The sequence below is a fragment of the Phascolarctos cinereus genome, unplaced genomic scaffold, assembly GCF_003287225.1.
Source record: "Phascolarctos cinereus isolate Bilbo 61053 unplaced genomic scaffold, phaCin_HiC Scaffold_1;HRSCAF=81, whole genome shotgun sequence".
NCBI lineage: Eukaryota > Metazoa > Chordata > Mammalia > Diprotodontia > Phascolarctidae > Phascolarctos > Phascolarctos cinereus.
In genome coordinates, this window is record NW_027555514.1 from 214,675,906 (window position 1) to 214,697,755 (window position 21,850).

A 21,850-nucleotide genomic window follows, 5' to 3' on the forward strand; every position below is an offset into this window, starting at 1 on the left:
TTTCTTGTAGTTCTAAAGGTCAGTCTCCTAGTATTAGAGGTTGAAGGCATGCTTCTTTATCCAGCATTTATTCCTGTGTCCTGGTAGCCTAGCATCATTGGGGACTAGTTCTCTTCCAGATTAGAAGGACATGGGACCCTTCAACTCTTAACAATTCTTCATTTCCTAGGCCAGGTCTATACTTGCTCATGTGGGAAAATAACCCTGAGCCCACTCACAGGGGATGATTGTGTATTAATGGGTTAATAGATATGTCAGGGCATGTGGGGTTGAAAAGGCAGGGGTGATGTTTATTGTGATGTAGGGTCTCTCAGATAGGCCTATAAAAAGCGGCAAGTTTTGGCTTTGCTCTTGGCCTGGTGAGTGGGAGAATCCCACGCTCATAAATTGTATGAAACAACTTTCCCTTCCCTTTTATATTGTCTGAGCCCCCTCCCAGGGCGCATAAAAGGGAGGGATGGTTATTGGGCAGGTCACAAGTCACATTGCCTTCTCTCCTGACTTCCTTTTTCTCAGGAACTTTCACCTAGGGAGACATCATGGCCTGCCGATCTTCCCACATCAGTTGGAAGAGTGGAACCAAGAACTTCAGTTCTTGCTCAGCTGTGGTGCCAAGGCTGGGAGCCCAGCCGAGTGTCACTACCCTCTCCTACCAAGCAGGAAGCCCTGGGGGTCTGGGCTACAGGAAACTTGAGGGCTTTAGCAGCCGGAGCTTGGGTGTTGTGGGGTCCCCTCAAATTTCTGTAGGCAGTGGACGCCCTCCACGCAGTGGGGGCAGCTTTGGCTACCGAGTTGGGGGCCTGTGTGGGCCCAGTCTCCCCTCTATCACGACTGTTACCATCAATGAGAGCCTTCTGACCCCACTCAACCTGGACATTGACCCCAACGCCCAGTGCGTGAAACAAGAGGAGAAAGAGCAGATCAAATGTCTTAACAACAAATTTGCTGCCTTCATTGATAAGGTGAGTTTGGGATCTGGGATCACCTGGGAGCCAGGAGGATGGACACAGAGGAGTTCACGCATTGACTCTCTTTAATATTCCATCTTCTGTGGCAAACATTGATTTCCTCTTCTCATTTGACACTGCCATTTCTTCAAATTTAATTTCTCTATGGAGTTGATCACTATCCCAATTAATACTCTTAAAGGAAACATACAGGTATCAGGAAAGAAAGATCTTTAATGCAAAAACACTTAATTCCTTTCTCCATATCTGTGTCATGCAACACCAGGTAATTGATTGTGGGAGGAGGAAGATAGATGACTCTATTCAGACTGGTACCATCCATCTAAGAAGTGATGCTGTAAACCTAAGCATTCATTCATTCATTCATTCATTCATTTCTTCAACAAACATTTATTAAGCAGCTTATCATGTGCAATACTCTTGAGAAAACCTAAAGTTTGATCTGGCCTCTGGCACCAATATGCCTCCAGTCTAGTAGGGGAGACCAGGAATGCATACAAACAGCTATAATATAAAACTGAACATAACCAGTATGTGAGTGGTAGGAAACTGTGCTCTGAGAAGCAGGGAGGAGGAGCAAGCCAGCTTTCCATTACCTCCTAAGCAGAGTCCTTGGAAGGTTATTTTAGTATTTGTCGTGAGGGATTTTGAATTCCTACATTACACATCTATCTATTGTAGCCTGTATATATACCACATATGGGTTACATTCTTGGTTTCTTTGGAAACTGTGGGTTGACACTCCCTTCTGCTCTGGTATATGTGCGTGTGTGTGTGTGTGTGTGTGTGTGTGTGTGTGTGTGTGTGTACTGCTTTAGATACTGGAGGCCTATCATCCAGGGCCATTGGTAAATGTTTAACAACTAGCTGGGGAACTTTTGGGGGGGAAAAGTATGTGCAACAAAATTTTAAATTTAATCTACATAATTAACATTTTGCTTAGCATGATTAGCATAAATAATTCAGCATTAGAAAAGCATACTTTTCTAAAGTAGATGATTCTTAAAAATCTCAATAAATCAAGCCTTGGCTTGTGGCATTTGCTCATTTCCAAAGCATAAATGCTCACACTGAAAATTTAACAACTGGCTCTCAGAAGCCAGTTCAAGCTAGCTGCAGCACACCCCTAGGCTTTTTGTCCCAAGCTGGGCTGGGGCCAGAGCTACAAGGAACTGCAGAGAGCATTCAGTTTAACCCCCTCAACTTACTGGTAAGGAAACTGAGGCAGAGGTTATGATACTTGTCCAGGGTCACTTGGGGAGAAAGTAACAGAAGCAGTATTTGAAGCTAGGCCTTGTGGCTTCAAGCCTAGCGCTCTTCCTGCTACGCTATGCTGCTGAGGGAGAGGTTCCTTTTGGAGTGTGTGTTCTGGTCTATGTCTTTGGCATAGAGCCTACAGGAGGATACGTGTCCTCACAAGACTGGAGGGATGGGGATTGGTCTGTCTGCATTTATGTCAGAGGGATAGATGGAAAGAAGAACCTATGGTGATCAGAGATTTCCCAAAAAACCCATTCACAAGCATGATACCAGGGAAAGAGCACTGAGTTTGGGGACAGAGGCTCAGAGTTCAAGTCTTACAACTATTATTTGATGCCTGGGTGCCTTTAGACAAGTCACTTACCTCCTCTGTGCCTCAGTTTCCACATTTATAAAATAGGTGACCTCTAGGGTCTCTTCCTGCTCTAGATCCATGACATTCTGATCCAAATACATTTTCATGATCTGCACCAGTGGCTTCCTTCTGCAATCCGGGGCTTGAGTCCATTTGCATGAGACGCTCTTCATTGCCAGAAAAGGATTCCTCGCTGCTCCCTGCCTGCCTTGAGGGAGCGGAGTAGACAAGAGCCCGAGAAGTGAAGTGATTCAAAGCCTTCTGTGTTCCAGTTTTAAGAGAGGACACAGCTAGTTCCAGGATCTTTTCAGGAAGGGGTCTCTGGAAGGAAAGAAAAATTTGGGAAAGAAGAGGACCTGCAGAGAAGCTATATCCTAATCCTACTAGACACTGTTAAGGATCTTCAATCTCTTCTGCCAGCTAAGGCCACCCTATTTCAGAATTAGAGAGAACTTAGAAATCATTTTGCAGATAAGAAAACCAAGGCCCAAAGAGAGAGAAAATGTTTTATCTAATTTTACCTAAGGTCACACAGGTATCAGGTTTAAGAGTCAGAATTCAAACCCAAGTCATCTAGTACTTTTCCCACTACTATGTAAGACCCCCACCCTCCCTTCTCAACTGGGGTGCAGTTAGCCCTATACATTAAAAAATTAATTTATTGTTTGGGAATTATCCACGGAGTTGAATGCAAGACTGGCTTTCCTTTTCCTTTGTTTTCCAAAGGCATCCATACATTCACAAGCGCAATTTTCTAGTCCTAGAATGTATCCCTTACTCATCTCCACGTGTCGAAATCTGTCTCTTTCTTCAAGGCTCAGCTTAGATGACATCTCCTCCACAAAACTTTCCCTGATCCTTAGGAGCATGGATTTAGAATGGAAAGGAACTTCTTAAGCCATTCACTCTAACTCCTTCCTTGTATAGATGAAAATGCCCACATAGAGGCAACATGACTTTCCCAAAGATACACAGGCAGTTAAGTATCAGAGGCAGGATGCCCCTAGTTGAAAGTGCTGTCTCTCTCACATTTTTCTAGAGCACCTTACCTGAATTTCTCCCTTCTCCCATCACACTCTTTCTTGCAACATGCTAATCTGAGAGCATGCTATATCTCCCTGAAGAGCTATCCAGTTACAGAGCTACGAACCCTTGAGTAAAGCAGGGAAGGGAACAAGCATTTATTTAGTACCTACTAGGCACCAAGGCAATCAGCACCTACTATGTGCCAGGCAATTAGCCCCTATTATGAGCCAAGTAATTGGCACCTACTGCGCTAAGAGCTTCACAGATATTTCATAGCCAGAAGGAGTCGGGATCCTGGACGTGCTGCTTACTGTCTTCCTAGAAATCAACTTAACTCCTCTGGGCTTTAGTTTCTGCATCTGTGAAATGAAGGGGTTTCATTAGATGACTTCTAGGGTCCCTTCTAATTCTAAGTCTATAACCTACTGATCTACTCAGCTTTTGTAGCACATTCTTTGATTTGGTGTTGGAGGCGACCATCTTTTAACCTTTCCATTCTATTGTGTTGAGGCTAACCATGAGTTTTCCACTCCTTATCATTGATTAACATTTGGTGAAGGAAAAGAAGGGACTTTCTTGGTTGGACTTTCTTAGGAAAATTCAATTCTGGTGCTCCCTGCTGAAAATAAGGCTATCAGGTGGAAATGACATAGTTCTTGTTTGTGGAGCCTGTAATCTAATTAATCTAATCTAATTAAAGCCATGGCAGGGTAGGGGTGGGGGAGCCCAACATTCTTCTTGTAGCCTTCCAACTACAAGAAGAATCATAGTTTGTGTCTGTTGTGTTGCCTATATACAAAAGAGGAGCTATTGGTGAACCAAGGGAAATTTGGTTCATCCATCCTCAGGGTGATAGTGGGGCAAGAGTCCAGGGAGTTGACTAGTTTCTAGAAATCTGAATATTGTAATTAGCAGGGTCCTTAGAGATCATCTAGGCCAAAATCTCTCATTTTACAGATACAGACACTGGAAATTAGGGCGTTAAGGTGGCTGGGCTGAAATAACTGGCTACAGGCTCTCCCATGATGTCTTTCTCTCTGGTGCTACAGGTCCGGTTCTTGGAGCAGCAGAATAAGCTGCTGGAGACCAAATGGAACTTCTACCAGAACCAGCGATGCTATCAGAGCAACATGGAGCCCCTGTTCAACGGCTACATTGATACCCTGAAGCGGGAGCTGGAGAGTGTTGAGACGAACAGTGGACGGCTGTCCTCTGAGCTCAACCACACGCAAGAGGTGTTGGAGGGCTACAAGAAGAAGTGAGTCTCAGGTTGGGAAGGAGCCAAGAGGCTTTCATGAAACTTGAATCAGGCTGAGTCCATAAGTAGTACAAGGGGAATGGGAAGATCAAGTCATTGGCTCCAAATCACAACTTTCTGGTCTCCAAGGTGTTTAGCCTGAGTCTATATGAGACAAAGGAGGGTCCATCAGTTTGCTCCCCCTTCCCCTCCCCTCCTACGTTCCATTATTCATACAGCCTTGTTTTGAGCATTTGGGAAAAATCCAGAAGAGAAGGATACATGATCCCTGTCTTTGGGGTGCTCCTAGTCAGAGAGAGGATATGGCACCGAAGCTACAAACAATATAGATTGATGCTATGGAGACTAATAGAAAGGCGAATACTTAGTAGTAGGAATTGCATATGTTACTGCTGAAGGGTACTTAATACCTAACTATGGAAGGTTGACTTCCTTGATTAAACAAGTAGAATCAATCAATGAAAAATTCCAAAGGAAGGTGATTTGATAATGATCTAGTTAATTTGATCAATGCGTATAAAAATGGATGGTTCTTTCCTTCCTTACCTCTTTCCCTCCTGTCTTCCCTCCCTTCCTCCCTTCCACACTCCCTTCCTTCTCTCCCTCTTTCCTTCCTTCTCTCCCTCCTTTCTTCTCTTCTCTCCTTCTTCCTTCCCTCCCTCCCTCCCTCCCTCTTTCTCTTCTTCTCTCCATCCTTCCTCAGATCTTCTTGACATCAGGCCTAGCACAATATCCATCATGACACCTAACTGTTTTAGATAGCTGGGAGACTGAGTATTTGGTATTGTTATATCTAAACATCATGCTTAAATTTTTATGGGTTGATGTTTTGACCAGAAAATTGTGGGTAATAGTTTGATTTGTGGTGAGACTCTGGTTCTTATCCAGTTGATTGTCTGCATTCTGCAGGATATTTTGAGGCTAGTATGGGATTTTGTCATTTCATGAAAAATAATGAGTTTATAAAATATAATTCTTGCCATCAAGTCATTTCTTACTAGGTATAGTTGTTACTGTTGTTGAATTGTTTCAATTATGTCTGACTCTTTACGATCCCATTTGGGTTTTCTTGGCAAAGATACTGGAGTGGTTTGCCATTTCCTTCTCCAGCTCATTTTACAGATAAGGAAACTGAGGTAAACAGGGTTAAGTGACTTGCCCAGGGTCACATAGCTACTAAGTGTCTAAGGCTAGATTTGAATTCATGAACATGAGCCTTCCTGACTTTAGGCCCAGCTCTCTATCTACTATGCCACCTAACTGCCCATATTAGGTATTATTAGGTAGCTTGCTAGTATTTTTTCAGCCTTCAGTGATGAGTTACAAAGTTTCTACCATGTCCTTACATAATTTATATTGACTCATTGATATACAAAGTCCAGGTTCTTTAAAATTAACCTTTGTGTAATTTTTGGAGAAGACAATATGGTCTTGAATTGTTGCCCCTACAAAGCTTTTCACTTCCACAAACAATTCTGCATGATTCAACCATTTATTCTGTGCTTCTTTGTTAATACATTGTGGGCTGAGTTCCTGAAGATGTCACCCACGGAGAACCTTTTGATTCTATTCTTGAATCTTAGTTGTTTATTGGACTCCAACCAGGGGTAAAACACATTCAATTACATTGAACAAATTGAAAGTTGTTTATCTGCTGTCATCCTTTATTATTTTTCAATGAAATAATGTTTACTTGTTTCAAAGGTGTTTCTGTAGGTTTTTGTGTCTACCAATCCTCTCTTCTTTTTGGTTAGGTAGTATTTTCCTATGGCCATCTTAGGATTATGGACCCTGTGTTTCATTAATATTGTACGGGTTTTTGTGAAGACACTTTTCAAATATGTTATGGTCCATTTTACATTTCCAGGAGTAAACATGAAGACTGGTGTTATATAGGTGTTGATTGCTTTAAAGGCATTTATTTTTTTAAATTGATCTTTGCATTCAGGGTGCCAGTACATCTGTTAATGTATTGAACCATAGCTTTCTCCTTGATAACTTCATGCTTGATATGTCCTGCCTAGGAGAACAAGGTATTTGTAGATATCTTTCTCCATCAGTTTAATACTTTAGTCTCCATCTTTTCTTGTCTTGTATTAAGACGTTTACATTTACTGAGTCCAAGATATCACTGAAGGATTTTCATGAGATGAAGTGACTATTGCAGTGGAGCCATGTAACTTGATTCCATTCATGTGCATCTACTGATTAATAACACATTTTGGTTACAGTCTTCTAGTTTGAGATCACATTTAGTTCTATTTAGGAGAGATGATGATGGGCTTAAGGATAGATAAAACCATAATGGACTTTAACTGTCTTACTAAAGAAATGCTACATTTTATTGTATTTTAATTAAATTTTTTTCAGGTCTACATTCTCTTCTATCCATTTCTCTTCCCCCCAATCAAGAAAGCAAACAACAACAGCAAAAATCCTGTTATAGACATGTATAGTCAGGCAAAATAAATTCCCAAATTGGCCATGCCCATACACACACACATAGAAACACACACACATATGCATATGTATGTATCTATGTATGATATACATATATGTTTATATCTATTTTATATATATCTAGTTTATATAGATGTCTATACATAGATGTTTTATGGATATATATATATAATATATATATATATATGTGTCTCAATCTGTAATTTAATCTTGACATTATTGTATTGGTGGCATATTTTAAACAGAAAACAGTTTGCCATGTGGATCTCAAATTCTCTAGAATTTGCACTCTGCTTAAGTCTGTTTTATAAATTTGTGCCACATGAATAAGCCATGAATGGGAAACAAAGTCAAAGGTTTGTTATAATCAACAAAGACAGTACAAATGTTATATGGTGCCTTGGGGCAAGTGTTCATTAATTACTAAGTGCTATAAATAATAACTTGCTCTTTACACACACACAGGGCTTTGAGGTACACCTTTTTTGTTTCTCAAACAATAGATAATTTTTTGCATATATGTGTATATATATATTTATATATATTTTAGTGACATAAGCTGTGAATGCTTTATATAAAGTACATAACACAACTGACCTATTTTTGGAGGGTACTTTAATGTTCTCATCTAATGCCTTTTGTTCAGAAAGATGAGAGCAGGCATAAGGGTAAGTTGGTAAAATGGCATGCTGGTAATTCACGGACCACTGTGAAGCATTTGAGATGACACATATGGATTTTAACTGCTCCTGCTACTTTAGAAGCTAGAGTTGTAGTTACCTCCCTTGATATAACTCTTCTCTGTCATTCGCTATATGAATGGTGCTCAAGCTTTCTATTTCTCATTTGATCTAACTTGGATTCTTATTGTACTTCTTGCAGCTATATAGATGACTGAAAATGTTCCACGTAACTGTTATTATTGTCATCGTTATTATTAGGAATGAAGACCTGCCACTATTCTGTAATTTATGGTCTTAGAGGGTTGCTTGGGGGCTGTTTAGAGGTTAAACGACTTGCTTCAGGCACATAGCTAATGCATTTTCAAAGGGATGACTTTAATCTACATCTTCCTGCTGCCAAGGCCAACACTCTATCCACTAGGCTATCTTGCTTTTCCAAGAGATAAGAACAGGGACCAGACCTGTGATTTCATTAGTGTAGGGAAAACCTAGAGAAGGAAGTCCCTCAACCAATCTGGGTCAGTCTTAGAGAATTGTCTGGGGCACTGAGAGATTAAGTGACTTGTCCACCGTCACACATGTGGCCAGTGGTGGGACTTAAACCTAGGACTTTCTGCCTCCAATGCCAGTTCCCTATCCACTAGATCAGTGATGACAAAATCAAATAGAAATAGATCCCACCTGACTACATATTAACTTATAAAACCACAAATTAACATAATCTGTGTTGTATTTTTATTCATTTTGTTAAAATTGTCTCAATTACATTTTAATTTGGTTTAGGCAACATTCAAGATTTTTGTGGGTCCCATATGGACTTTAGCCCATTAGTTTGACCCCTCTGTACTAGACCACACTGACTTCCCAGTTATTATTATTAATGTAAAACTTTGTAGTGAAATTTCCTAGATTATTGCTAATTTACCCTCACTTTGTGTCATAAAGATGCATCCTGAGTATCTAAGTCCCACGTTGATTGGAATTTGGGGAAATGATACAGTAGAGAACTAATTCTGATAATTCAGAAAATCACTTTTTTTTGAGAGTTGGTAGGGACCTTAACCACCATCTTGTCTAACCCACACAACCAAGACCTCCTCACCACACCGTACCCAATGAATGGTCATCAAGCCTCTGTCTGAAGACTTCCCAGGAAGGGGAAATCCACCATCCCTTTGGAAGCCTATTGTACTTTTTGACAGCTCAAATTGTTAGAAAACTTTTCCTATCATCAAATCTAAATTTCCCTCATTGCAACTTCATTCACTGCTCCTGGTTCTGTCTTCTGTGACAACATAAATATACAATCTCCCCTCCATAAATGCTTAAAAGGCAGCCATCGTATTCCCCCTGAGTCTTTCCTTTCCCAGGCTAAATATGCCAGATACTCCACCTCATCCTCATGTGTTATGGGCTCAAGGCCCATATGTTGTACTCCGGCTATACTCCCATGGAGGTCTGAAAAGGGCAGAGTACAGTGAGATGGTACAGAGTACAATTACTATCATTGCCTCTTAATATTTGTTGTTGTTCAGTTGTTTAATCATATCTAATTTTTTGTGGACCATCGCATGCCAATACTGTCCATAGAGTTTTCTTGGGAAAGGTACTGAGTTCAGTATCAGAATCAGAAAGACCTGAGTTCAAATCTAGCCTCAGACACATATGAGTTGTGTGATCTTGGGCAAATCACTTAACCTCTGTCTGCCTCAGTTTCTTCAGCTATAAAATGAGGACAATAACAGCACCTATCTCCCAGTGTTAGGATGATACAATGAAGTAATATTTGCAAAGTGCTTTGAAAACACTATGTAAGTGATAGCTATTATTATTACTATTACTGCTATTGCTATTACTGTTACTATTGTTGCTGCTACTGTTACTATTACAGTTACTATTACTACTACTATCATTACTGTCATCATCATCATTGAATAGGTGCCTTTGCAACTTTAAGCAACGAATCATCAACTACTATACCTATTCTTCCCCTGGCCCTTAATGGATGTCCACTTATCTGATACCGTTCTATGACTCTACTACATCAGTCTTTGGAGAACAAGCAGCTTCTCCCTCCTCAGGATATCTTTCCTCTTCAGGAAGAACTTTATATCTATTTTAAAGCTCTAACATTCTCTTCCTCTTCCTTCCCTTTCTCATCTTTGTAGTGTTTTTCCATTCTCTCCCATTCTGGCAAGGTCAAGCCTCCCTTCCTCTTCCTCAGATCCCTTTTTTTTCTGTTGAAGCCTCACTCTTGTTTCCTTTAAGAACATGTTCATTTTTCATAATGGTCTGGAGTGGGAAGAAGTCTTTTTTTTCAAGCTCCTAGATCAGTCTGAAGTGGGAACACAGATAACTTGATTGTGGTAGAAATATAGACTTGCAGGGTCAAATCTTTTACTTGGTTTTTTTTCTTTTTGAATTACATGCAAGTGTTTGTACCACAACCATAAGCCTTTGGCTAAAACTTTTTATAGCCCATTGTCCTCTCCATAAGTTGACATTCCCACTCAACTTCTTTTTCTTAGTCTCAACAACTCAATAATCAGATCCACCTCCCCATCAGCCTTCCATCAACCTATCTGCTTCTCCAATTTGTCCCATCCACCAGGCCACTGAATCAATGTTACCCTTTAATTGTTTCATTTATCTTTGCTTCCTCATCTTGCCTTATCTTGCCAACAACCTTTTCCTTATTCTTCTCCAATCTGCCTCTCTAGGTTCCATTCTCTAATCCTTCTGGATTCTCCAGATTTTTTTTGTATGTCCTTTCTGATTGTCTTTGATCTTTTCAACATGGAAGTAGAATCTGGACCAGTATTTGGGCCTGGAACTTGTTCTTCAAATTTTCCTCAATTTGTCTCCAAGTTTGCTCAAAATTTACTTTATAAAAGCAACCCCTGACCTAGGATAAGTTTTTCTCAGTAGTTCCTGACATTCCTCATATTCTTTCCTTTGCAGTTTGTAAAGACAGTGAAGTTTAACGCAGGAGATAGAACAGCTAAAAGATATCTCTTTGATTGAAAGAGAAAAGTGCAAGTATAACTCCTTACTATTATTTAGCTCATTTTTTTCTCTTTTCCTGACCCTTCTTTTATAACCTTATCTTAAAGAAACTCAAAGTAGAATTCCACCCAATGTGGAATTTTAGTTATGAACTAGCTAGACCAGGGACATGGATTCTTGCTTTGGTCTCCTCTGAGGTGTCAGAGAAAGACAATTGTTTAGCTCATGTTTTTTTCTTTTATTTTTTCCCCCACTGTCAGGGTTGGGAAAGATAGAATTCTAGAGCTGATGTTTCACAGAAATAACCAAAATTGCCCAAGATATCCATATCCTGTAGTTTAACTGTAGTGGACCTTACTGCCAAGCTGAGGAATGTGTGGGTTTCCATGCCAACTGGGGCTGAATTAACCTCAAATTCACTTCCATATTTTATGAGAAAAGGCAGCAGATCTAGAGTGGGAAAATCTCTCCAGAACAGCATGAACTCATCTTTATTATGTCAGATCATAAAGATTCAAGCCACCAGTGGTAGAATTGGGAATGAAGGACTTGAGTGAGAATAGGGTTTTTTTTTGGAGTAGAGCTCCATTAGATCTGAAGGGCATCTTGGAGGTCATATGTATTAATCCTCTCATTTTACAGAAGTGGATCGTGAGGCTCACAGAGGGCCTATGACACCATTTAGCAGTTCCCAATCTGATCTTTTCACTGAATTCTTGGCATTTTAAATTTGTGAAAATGAAAGCCAAGCAAGGTTTAGCCTGTTCTTTGAATTTTGAGGAGAGTCAGCCTGAAACAGTCCTAGGTCTTTCTACCCCTTTTGCTCTCTCTTCATAGGTATGAAGATGAGGTAGGTCTCAGAGCTACAGCTGAAAATGAGTTCGTGGTCTTGAAAAAGGTGAGTGACTCTTCCTCCATTCAAAGTAAATGTCATTGCAAAGAGAAATCTGAGTTCAGAGGTATGGTTTAGTTGTCACCCTACATACAGGGTTGTTAGCGGACATTTGAATTCACTGGTTAATGTTATTTAGATTGACTCAGAGGGAAATGAATAAAATAGAGGAGGTTATCTTCCATCTTTCCTGGCTTCCATGTCTCCATTTAGGACCCAGGCACTCTGTATTTACTGAGCATTGAAAATCATCTATTTCATTCTGAATGACTTTGTCTCTTTGTGGGCAACTGAGTGAATGGCTGTTTTCCTCTCACTTTATTTTGAGTTTATGTAGATACAGGCCACCTAAGACAATACTAGTCCATTATCATAGCTCTGTGACCCATAGTCCTTACTAGCTGCCATCTAAGATACATCTTGAAGAACTTGTAATGGTCACTATTCCAAAATATTGGACTAGCCCCCAAGGCAAACTTAGAATATAACCTCATGCCCTTTAATTATGTATAAATTTAGTCAAAATTAGCACCTTCTTTAAGATATTGTCATGGAACAGATAGATAGGCAGAGGGAAAAGCAGACAGTTGAGTCAAAACAGAAGTCCTGGTTTGTTTGGTCAGAAACCTCTGCTTGATCAGAGTGAGACAATGGTCTGCACAACAGAAAGGACTCACAGTGAGTTGTTCATTCTTTTTTTTTTCAGCCAAAGACAAGGTTTATTAGAACATCCACCATATTGAGCAGACTCTTAAAGAGTCTGAACATTAGTGAGCTATTGGCTAGATTATAAGAATCTGAGCCTGAGTTGTTCATTCTTGAATGACAAATGAACTACGAATCTGATTTTCCAAGGAGTCAAATTCTAGTGGCTCCATCAGTGACTTTTATACCTCTCTAAGATGTGAGGAAAACAGCTTCCACTAACCAACAAGCTCTCAAAATACTAGTGTAGTAAGGTCCTGCTTCCCACTATCAGTGACTCCACTTGAGAGAAGAGCTACAATGGGTATTGTTGAAAGCTGGGTTCAGTTTGACCTGAAGGGATAACTGAGCAGAGAATCCATTTTGGGATGGGGCCAGCCTGGTGTTATGGCTTGACTTTGAGTTCCAGATCTGGCATTTTCCTTGGTTAATTCATTTCTCCTTGAAAAGCTTCAGGTTTCCAGTCCATTAAGTGAGAAGGTTAGACTCCACAATCTCTACAAAGACTTTAGAGCTTAAGGGGGCCTCAGAAAGTCCAACCCTCTCATTGGATAAAGGAGAAAATTGAGGCCTTTGGAGGCTGACTGACTGACCCAAGGTCAGATTGGTAATAAGTATGAGAGCAGGGACCCAAGGCTAGGTTTCCCGACTCCACGTCCAGTGTTTTTCCTACTATTCAATGCTTCTCCAAGTTCTCTTTCACTGCTAACATCATGTCATAAAAAAAGGGCAGTTAAATGGGACCAGTGGGTGGAGAAACCTTGAAGGTAGGACTCAGGAACTTGCATAAAATATTCTAGGGAAGAAAGAGTCCAAATTAACTACAAAGGATATATGAAGGAAGAGGCTATCTGCATCCAAAGAAAGAACTGATAAGTAGAAGTATGTATAGAATGATTTTATATATATGCATATATATGTAGATATATGTATATATGTATGTATATACATTATATATGTATGTGCACGTATATATGTTATATAATATATATATAAACATCCATCCATCCATCCATCCATCCATCCATCCATCCATCCATATATATAATGGTAGCCACCTCTGGGGGAAACAAGAAAGAAAAAAAGGAAAAAAAAGAAATTTGCATGATAACTTTATTATATATTTAAAAGGAATAGCAAGTTGTACATAATAGATTTGTTGTTTCACGTGCAATTATCTTTTTTTAAATTATGTTATAGAAATGCTTGTTTTATTCCATAAATTAAAAATAAAATAAATAAAAAATTTTAAAAAGAGTCTCTGTTTTTGAGCAGAGGAAGAACATTGTTCTCCGTGGAAGATAACTCTAAGAGCATTGTTAAATGCATATGAAGGGAGAAAGAACTTGCGATCCAGCAGGAAGCCTGTTGCAGTCACTTGGGTGGGAGCTGATGAGGGGCTGGACTAAGGTGGGGGCTCTGGGAGTCAGAAGGAAAAGATGAAAGCTAAAACACATGGAGAAGAAAGAATCATGACCACCTCTATCTTCTTTCTCCCAAGGATGTAGATGGTGCTTACCGCCGCAGGGCAGACCTGGCAGCAAATACTGAGTGCCTAGAGGAGGAGATTAGCTTCCTTCGAGCTCTGTATGAGGAGGTAAAACAAACTTTGTATTAAGAGGGACAAGAAAGGAGCCCAGTGAAGGCATGATAAGCCCTCTGGGTCCCTGTTTTATAGGCAGTTGTAGACCCTAAATCATCCAAAGCTTTAACATTCCTTGCCAATGAGACATTCCCATCTCAACTGAATCCCCTTTGTTACATCCACAACACATTTTTGTGGTTTGTTTCTTCATACACATGTGAAATGGCTTGTCTCCTTTGATCTTTAGGATAATCTTGAATGCTGGAATTAAGGTTACATCTACACAGCACAATGTATGTCCATAAGAGGGGGATATGGACTTTTGGCAATTATTTTATTCATTCTTGGAGTAGAAACAAACAAAATAGCAAATTCTGAACCTCAGATCTAGTCAATGGCTCATTCAGCAAGCCAGCTGCAGATAGCCAGTGGAAATCAACCGAGCCTCAGAGGAGGATGCTTCAATTGGACTGTCTGCTTGGACCAGAAACCAAATTCTTATCTAATCTCCGCTTAGCTCTTGGCCGTGGGAATATGACCCAAGTAACTCCTTAGCCAGCTCTTCCTAAAGTTGTCTGACATTTTAAGGTTTATTCCCCAAAGCTCAGGGTTTGGTACCTGTCTTTTGTGCTTGATCTCATCATTTCATCAGATGAAAGTTTAACGTTTGAGAAAGGGAAGGGAGGGAACTTCCAGCCAAGAGTAATGGCCATCCCCTCTTGTAGGAGATTCGGGTACTCCAGTCACACATCTCAGACACCTCTGTCGTGCTGAAGATGGACAACAGTCGGGAGCTCAACATGGACTCGGTTGTTGCTGAGATCAAGGCTCAATATGATGACATCGCCAGCCGTAGCCGGGCAGAGGCTGAGTCTTGGTACCAAACCAAGGTTAGAGGATCCATCTCCCTTGTGTTCAGGAAACTGTAGTGGGGAGGATTCAGGGTAGATTTTGAGCAAGTGAACCTGGTGGGATGGGGTGAGACTTTTATTAGGTTCTAGTCAAATCTATAGGTAGCATCAGTCTTCCCAGAATCAGGGCTAGTGGCCTGATTCAAGGCCATGGACACTTTGAGAAGATGAAAGTTCACACGTTCAGACGTAAAGTGCCCTGAAGTTCATTCGTTGCTGGATGGAGGAAGGAGAACAAAGATACACCATATCTCCTCTTGATTCTGCATGCTATTGGAGAGGAGCAGTGGCCTAGCTCAGTACAAAACCTACTGTTAGGCTCAAATTTTCTAGTTCCATTGCAAAGAAGCCGGGTCAAATCAACATGGCTAACCTGTTTGATGGCTTTGATGGGCAAGGGGCTTGAGGGATGGGTGAAAGAGTCCTGACTCTATGGCTTGATGATCTGGGTCTAGGCACCGTCACTTAGAGTGTGATCTTGGGGATGCCACTTCTTTCTCAGCATCAGTTTTTCTACTCTGTAACTTGAGGGAGTATGGATGAAATGAACTTTAAGGTCTCATGTGCCTCTAGAAATCTGCATTTCTCTTTGGACCTGCAGTGTGAGGAGATGAAGGCCACTGTGACCCGACAGGGAGAGAATCTCCGGAGAACCAAGGAGGAGATCAATGAGCTGAACCGCATGATCCAGAGGCTGACGGCAGAGGTGCAGAACTCCAAGCAGCAGGTCAGAGGGCAAGGGAGAAGGGTGTGGGGCACCACAGGGTGGTACCCTTCATTAGCTCTAGCCCCTTACATCTTCTGATCTATATTCAGGTCAAGGAGTGACTCTGTAGTGCCAGTGTGTTGCCGAGGCTGGCTTCTCTTGCCCCCCAAAATGGTGGTGCTATGTCCCCACTATCCCTCATTGGTCAGGACATGTTCAGAAAAAAGCAAGATCATTTTAGTTCTCCTCTCCCTTCCTCCCTTAGCGCTGCAAGCTGGAGGCAGCGGTGTCAGAGTCAGAGCAGCAGGGCGAGGCAGCTCTGAATGATGCCAAGAGCAAGCTGGCGGAGCTGGAGGAGGCACTGCAGAAAGCCAAGCAGGACATGGCCTGCCAGCTGCGGGAGTACCAGGAGCTGATGAACATCAAGCTGGGGCTAGATGTGGAAATTGCTACCTACAGGAAGCTGCTGGAAGGAGAAGAGAGCAGGTGGGGGCAAAGGCAAGGGACACCCAGCAGTTCTTATCTGGGATGGAATCCTAGAATGTCAGAGCTGAAAAGGATCCCAGAGATAATCTTCTAGTCAAACCACTTCATTTTATAAAGGAGAAAGTGGAAGCCTGGGGAGGGAGAAGCCACATAGCTACTTAGTGACAGGGCTCCTTACTATTTTCCACTTCTCCAGTGTACTTTCTGAGAAATGAGATAATATTTGTAAAGTGCTTAGTACAGAGCTTGGCACATAGAAACCATGTAATAAATGTTCATTTCCTTCCTTCCTTTCTCACACTAAGGCAAAAGCTTGGCAACTCCATTTAGGAATGGAATTCCTTCCAGGATCATAGAATTTAGGGCTGTAAAAGGCATTAGCCATCATCTAGTCTAGCCCCCTTGTTATATAAAAGAAGAAACTGAGTTCCAGAGAGGGAAAGTTACTTGTCCAAAGTCACAAGGCTAGTAAGCAGCAAGCCAGGATTGGAAGACAGGTTTTCACTGTCCAATGATGCTTTTCCATCAGAAACAGCATAAACTAAAGTTTTGTGCCATCCTCCCTACTCCCCTGATCCAAACCTGAGATTTCATGAAATTAGGAAACTCCCAGTGTGGGAAGTTCCTCATCCTAAACCTGTGATTTCATGAGAGTAGGAAGCCCCCAGTATGGGACCTTCTTCTGATGAAGTAGAGCTACAATTCTGCCATAATTAACAGTCTTATAGAGTTGTCTATGGGCACTGAGAGGGTAAGTGATTTGCCCATGGTCATGTAACTACTATGTGTTAGAGGCAGGATTTGAATCCAGGTCTTCTTGATTCCAAGGCTGACCCTCTCCATCCATCACTCCACATTGCCTCTCTAGGAACCTGAATCAGCTAAAACTTTGTTAGTCTTATCTGGATATGGCCAAACTCAAACTCAAATGATGGAGACAGAGCAGAGCAAGACAGATTTGCAGCTGGGAGGGAGAACAAGTGCACATAAATTTAATAACTCTTCATCTAAGCTAATTTCTTGACCTTCCCAGTATGAGCAACCTTAAGCCATGACACCAGTTGCACCCAAGGAAATATTTCCGATATATTTGCTCCCCCATTGAAATAAGATTCAGTCTACCCATACAAATACACAGATCTCATGACATCTATCCATGGCATGGGTAGTGTCCTACTGGATTCCTACTATGAATTCCAAGTCTCTAAAAGTCTCTGCTTTATATCTTTAAGAAAGAAGAGAGAGCATCTATTAAGCATCTACTATGTGCCAGGCAATGAGCTAAGTGTTTTATAAATATTTATAATATAATTCACATTACAATATTACATTAATATTATAACACAATATTTATAATATAATAAACATATACATTACATAGGTATACAATATTATATTAATATAATAAATTATAGAATATATTACATTGATATAATATAATAGGATTTATAAATATCACATGAGATACATTTCATCCTCACAGCAACCCCAGGAGGTAGGTGATATTATTATCCTCATTTTACAGAGGCAGAGGGATTAAGTGAGTTATCCAGGGTCACAAAGCTAGTCAGGTCTTCCTTACCCTGTCTAGGCCCTGTGCTCCTTCCACTGTTCCACCTAGTTGCCTAAGACAAAGGTCAAACCACCTACAGTCCTTGGCATTCACATCAAACTATATTTTCCTCCTCACTTTCCTTTATCTCTATGGTTTTCACAGGCTTTTCATATACAGTACTGATTGAACATCTTGGAACTAGAAGGGACCTTGGAAGACTTCTAGAAAGTGACTTGCCCAAGGTCACACAGACTGTAAATGACAGAGCCAGGATGTAGACCCAGCCCTTTTGATTCTACATTCAAGCTTTTTACACTATACCATAGTTGTCTATCTAGTCCAAAGTTCTCTATTTTGAAAAAACTAAGGCCTAGAAAAGGAAAGTGATTTGTCTTAAGTCACAAAGCTATATAGGGACTCCCCAAGCCTTACTGATAGAATGAAAACTTCTTAAAGGAGGGTCTATTTTTCATTTTTATCTCTGTATCCCTATCATACAATACAGTGTTCTGGATATAGTTGGTATCCAATAATCATAAAGCAAATGTTTATTGAATTTAGTTGCTGGCAAGGTGTTGGGAGAGGAAGCCCTATAATGTCTTCTGTGCCACCCTTACTGCTCCTTGCCTGTTAAAATGCCAGAGGAGAATATGGTGCAGCAATGGAGTACAACTACTTCCCTGGGGATAAATATTCGCCCTACCTTCTCTGTCTTGCCCAAAATTAAACTCAAGGCTTCATAAGCAATTCAGAGAACTTCTGTGTCACTGAAAAATGGAGGATTCCATTTCTAACCTTGTTCTCTATCCTTTTTTGGACAGGTTGTGCGAGGGTGTTGGCTCAGTCAACATATGTAAGTATTGTATATGCCTTCCCACATTGTAGTAATGTTCTAAATGGGGCCATGTCTATGGTTGTTATCCAAGTGCCCATTGGGAGGGGGGAGAGGAAGGAGAAGGAAAGGAGAACTAGAGAGGAATTTTCAGTTTCCTTGCTTCTGATTCCAGTTTCAGAGTTGAAGGACCCGTTTCAATCAGATTATCACAAACACTATTCACGTGCTTGGTGCTGGGACCTGGGCACGACATGCATGGATGCATGTGAGATTTAACGAATCTCTTTAACAAACAGCATAATTTCAAGAAAGAGAATGCTTAGTTTGAACTCCTGACCCAGTTACTTTGGATTTCTGACATGAATTCTTGATTATCTATTGTAGGGACACATTATAGCCCATAGCAAATTTTTGTTTTTACTGAATAATTTATATGCTATATTATATTATTATAATTTACACTTATGAATAATTTATACACACTCTTAAGTTTACAAGGTACTTTTCACACATTCACTTAATTGAACCTCAAAAGAGCCTTATAAGGTAAGAACTACAAGTGTTATGATGCCCATTTTAGAAATGAAATAATTGAGATTCACAAATGAAATAACTTGCCCATGGTCACAGAGCTAGTAGCAAAGGCCAGATTTGAACTCAGGTCTTTCTGACTCCAGATCTAGCTCTCTACTGACTTTGTCATGCTGGGCTTCTCTTATCATAGCCTCTTCCCCTCTATCTCTACCCCTATCCCTGATATCATCCCAGGCTACCATCCACAAAGATCTGTCAATAAGAAGACTGGCATTGTGAAATTTGGTCATGTTGATATGATATGATGATATCTAATTTAAAATCAGAGAAGCTATCATTTAGTGGATAAAATAGTGGCCTCAGGGTCAAGAAGACCTGGGTTCAAGTCCAACCATGACACATACTGGCTGTGGGACCCTAACTTCTAAGTGCTCTAGGGAATTCTCTAAGACTTCAAATTGGAGAGAAGGTGTCACCTGCAATAGAGGGATTTCCTCATCTGGGAGTTTCTCCAGGTCATCCTTATTAATATCAAACTGTGCTCAATGGAATTGGGAAGCTCAATCTTTTGTCTCCCAAATTAAGGAATTTATCTCCCCAAATCTGATTGAAAAAAAGCTACTTTAGGGCCATTTGTTGCTTTGACCCATCAATGTTACCATCCCATTGGGAAGAGAACTGATCACTAACTGTAAAACATGTTGAGTTGAAATCTGCCTTGCAGGAGAAACAGGCTGAGAAATCTGATGCCATGTCTTTGTCCACAGGTGTGAGCCGTTCCCAGGGGGGAGTGGTCTGTGGAGATCTCTACCCCACTGTCGTCTCTCGAGGGACAGGGTCTGTGGGTGTCAGCACTGGTGCTGGTGGGATCTGTTCCCCATCGGGGGGCGTTGGCTGTGCCAGCGCTAGGTCTGTCAGGTTTGCATAGAGAGGAGCCTGATCTGGACAGAAGGGTCTTGGAGAGAAGGGGACTTTGATTGTTTCAGGTCTGTTTCATAAAGCACTCCAGCCAAAGACCCTCAGTTATCTCTCCGATGTAAGCACGGTGGAAAAGAGCCCTGGCTTTGGAGTCAGAGGGTCTGTCTTCAAACTCCTCCTGCAATGCTTACTCCCTGTGAGACCTCCAGCAAGACACTTATAGCTAGCATTTAAATAACTTCGCCCCCTGGGGTATTAGTTCCCTCATCTGTAAAAGGAAGGAGTGGGAATCAATGGCCTTAGAGGAAACTTGATGATCTGTGATCTTTTGGCCTCTCTGTTGATTTTATTTACTTTTGTTTGTCTTAATCTTTGACTGATGTTATTTGATTGACGTAGGTTGGCTCCCACAGGTAGGGACCTGGATAGGACTTTGGACGCAACACCACCTCTAAGTTTTCTTTCCTAGGTGTCTGGAAGTGGTGAGTCATGTAAAATGACGCTTTCATGCTAAACATTCTGGTCCATCAGTCCAGCCATTCAGGCCCAAGGAAGTTAACTGCTCTTGCTTGGGCTGGGAGGTCTAAATCACTGCCCTTCGACGAATTGGCAGACCATTTGAACAACCAAGGATCATCCTGTAGGTACTAGGGAAGATACATTCCAACCTCTACAATGAAGAGAGCACACAGGAGTGGAGCATAGTTCTTTGGAGATCAAATCTATTAAACAGTCAGTTAAAAAAGGTAGAGCAGGTCCTTTCTGGAATTTTTGTTTAGAGAAGCCAGTCTGTTTAGACTCTAAGCCTTAGAGGGTAATTGGGTATTTGCCTGCTACTGAACTTCTCTGCTCCTCCTCCCTTTATCCTTCCCCCGCCTTTTGAGTAGTCTCACTCCTAACTCCAGTCACCAATGACATCACCGGTCCTTGAGATATTCCACCTAGAATAGCCCTTTAGGCAGAAGTGCCATCCTGATACAAGAGATCACAGGGACGGATCATTCACCTTTTTCTCTAAGACCCTTCATAGGATCATAGATTCAGAGATGAAAGGGGTCTCAGAGGTCATCTAGTCCAAATGGCGGATGCTGGGGGACAAAGAGTCACTTGGGGAAACTGAAGCTCTGAGCTAGTGAGATATTTTCTCATGGTTGGGAAATATAACTAGGACTCATTTCAAGGTCTGTGACTCCATGTCTAGTGTTCATCCTGCTCTACCAGGTTGAACATATATTTGGGAATAGTTTCCGGCCATTGCTTCTCTATTCACTTGTACTAAGAAGCCTCTATGTTCATCTCATGGATCAATTTGGAATCAAGGATTTTAAAAATGTTTTGCCCTTTTCCTCCTGTCCACCACCGACAGAATGGAAGTCATCCAACCCTAAGTATACTGGGAGCAATACTTTCTATCCATAGACAAATATGGCAGTCACCAGGCTGTGTCGTACATAGCAGCAGCTGCCCACACTTGGTTCATTTCCCTGCTTTTTGTAACCTACAGGGAAGTAGGCTGCCATCTGATCAAGTAGTTAATTAACTAGCAAGGGGGTGTAGTACATAATTTTGCCACCACATGATTCTACCCTCAGTCCCGCCAAACAGTTTCATCAGAAGTTAGCCAAATGAGGGGCAGCTAGTTGGGGCAGTGGATAGAGCACTGGTCCTGAAGTCAGGAGGACCTGAGTTCAAATTCGGTCTCAGACC

At 41.2% G+C, this 21,850-nt stretch overlaps 1 protein-coding gene across 1 annotated transcript; it reads left to right on the forward strand.

The window, feature by feature from the left end:
- Positions 1-526: 526 nt before the first annotated feature.
- LOC110194019 (keratin, type II cuticular Hb5-like) lies at positions 527-20,514 on the forward strand. The gene is made up of 9 exons (XM_020966132.2): positions 527-962; positions 4,659-4,867; positions 11,854-11,914; positions 14,115-14,210; positions 14,924-15,088; positions 15,711-15,836; positions 16,081-16,301; positions 18,678-18,709; positions 19,993-20,514. The coding sequence occupies exons 1-9, from the start codon at positions 540-542 to the stop codon at positions 20,151-20,153; spliced, it is 1,494 nt and encodes a 497-aa protein (XP_020821791.1). The 5' UTR covers positions 527-539; the 3' UTR covers positions 20,154-20,514.
- The last annotated feature ends 1,336 nt before the right edge of the window (positions 20,515-21,850 follow it).

Coding starts and splice junctions, on each gene's coding strand:
- LOC110194019 (XM_020966132.2), top strand. CDS start 540: ATGGCCTGCCGATCTTCCCACATCAGTTGGAAGAGTGGAACCAAGAAC. Junction 963..4,658: donor TTGCTGCCTTCATTGATAAG/GTGAGTTTGGGA, acceptor CTGGTGCTACAG/GTCCGGTTCTTGGAGCAGCA. Junction 11,915..14,114: donor AGTTCGTGGTCTTGAAAAAG/GTGAGTGACTCT, acceptor CTTTCTCCCAAG/GATGTAGATGGTGCTTACCG.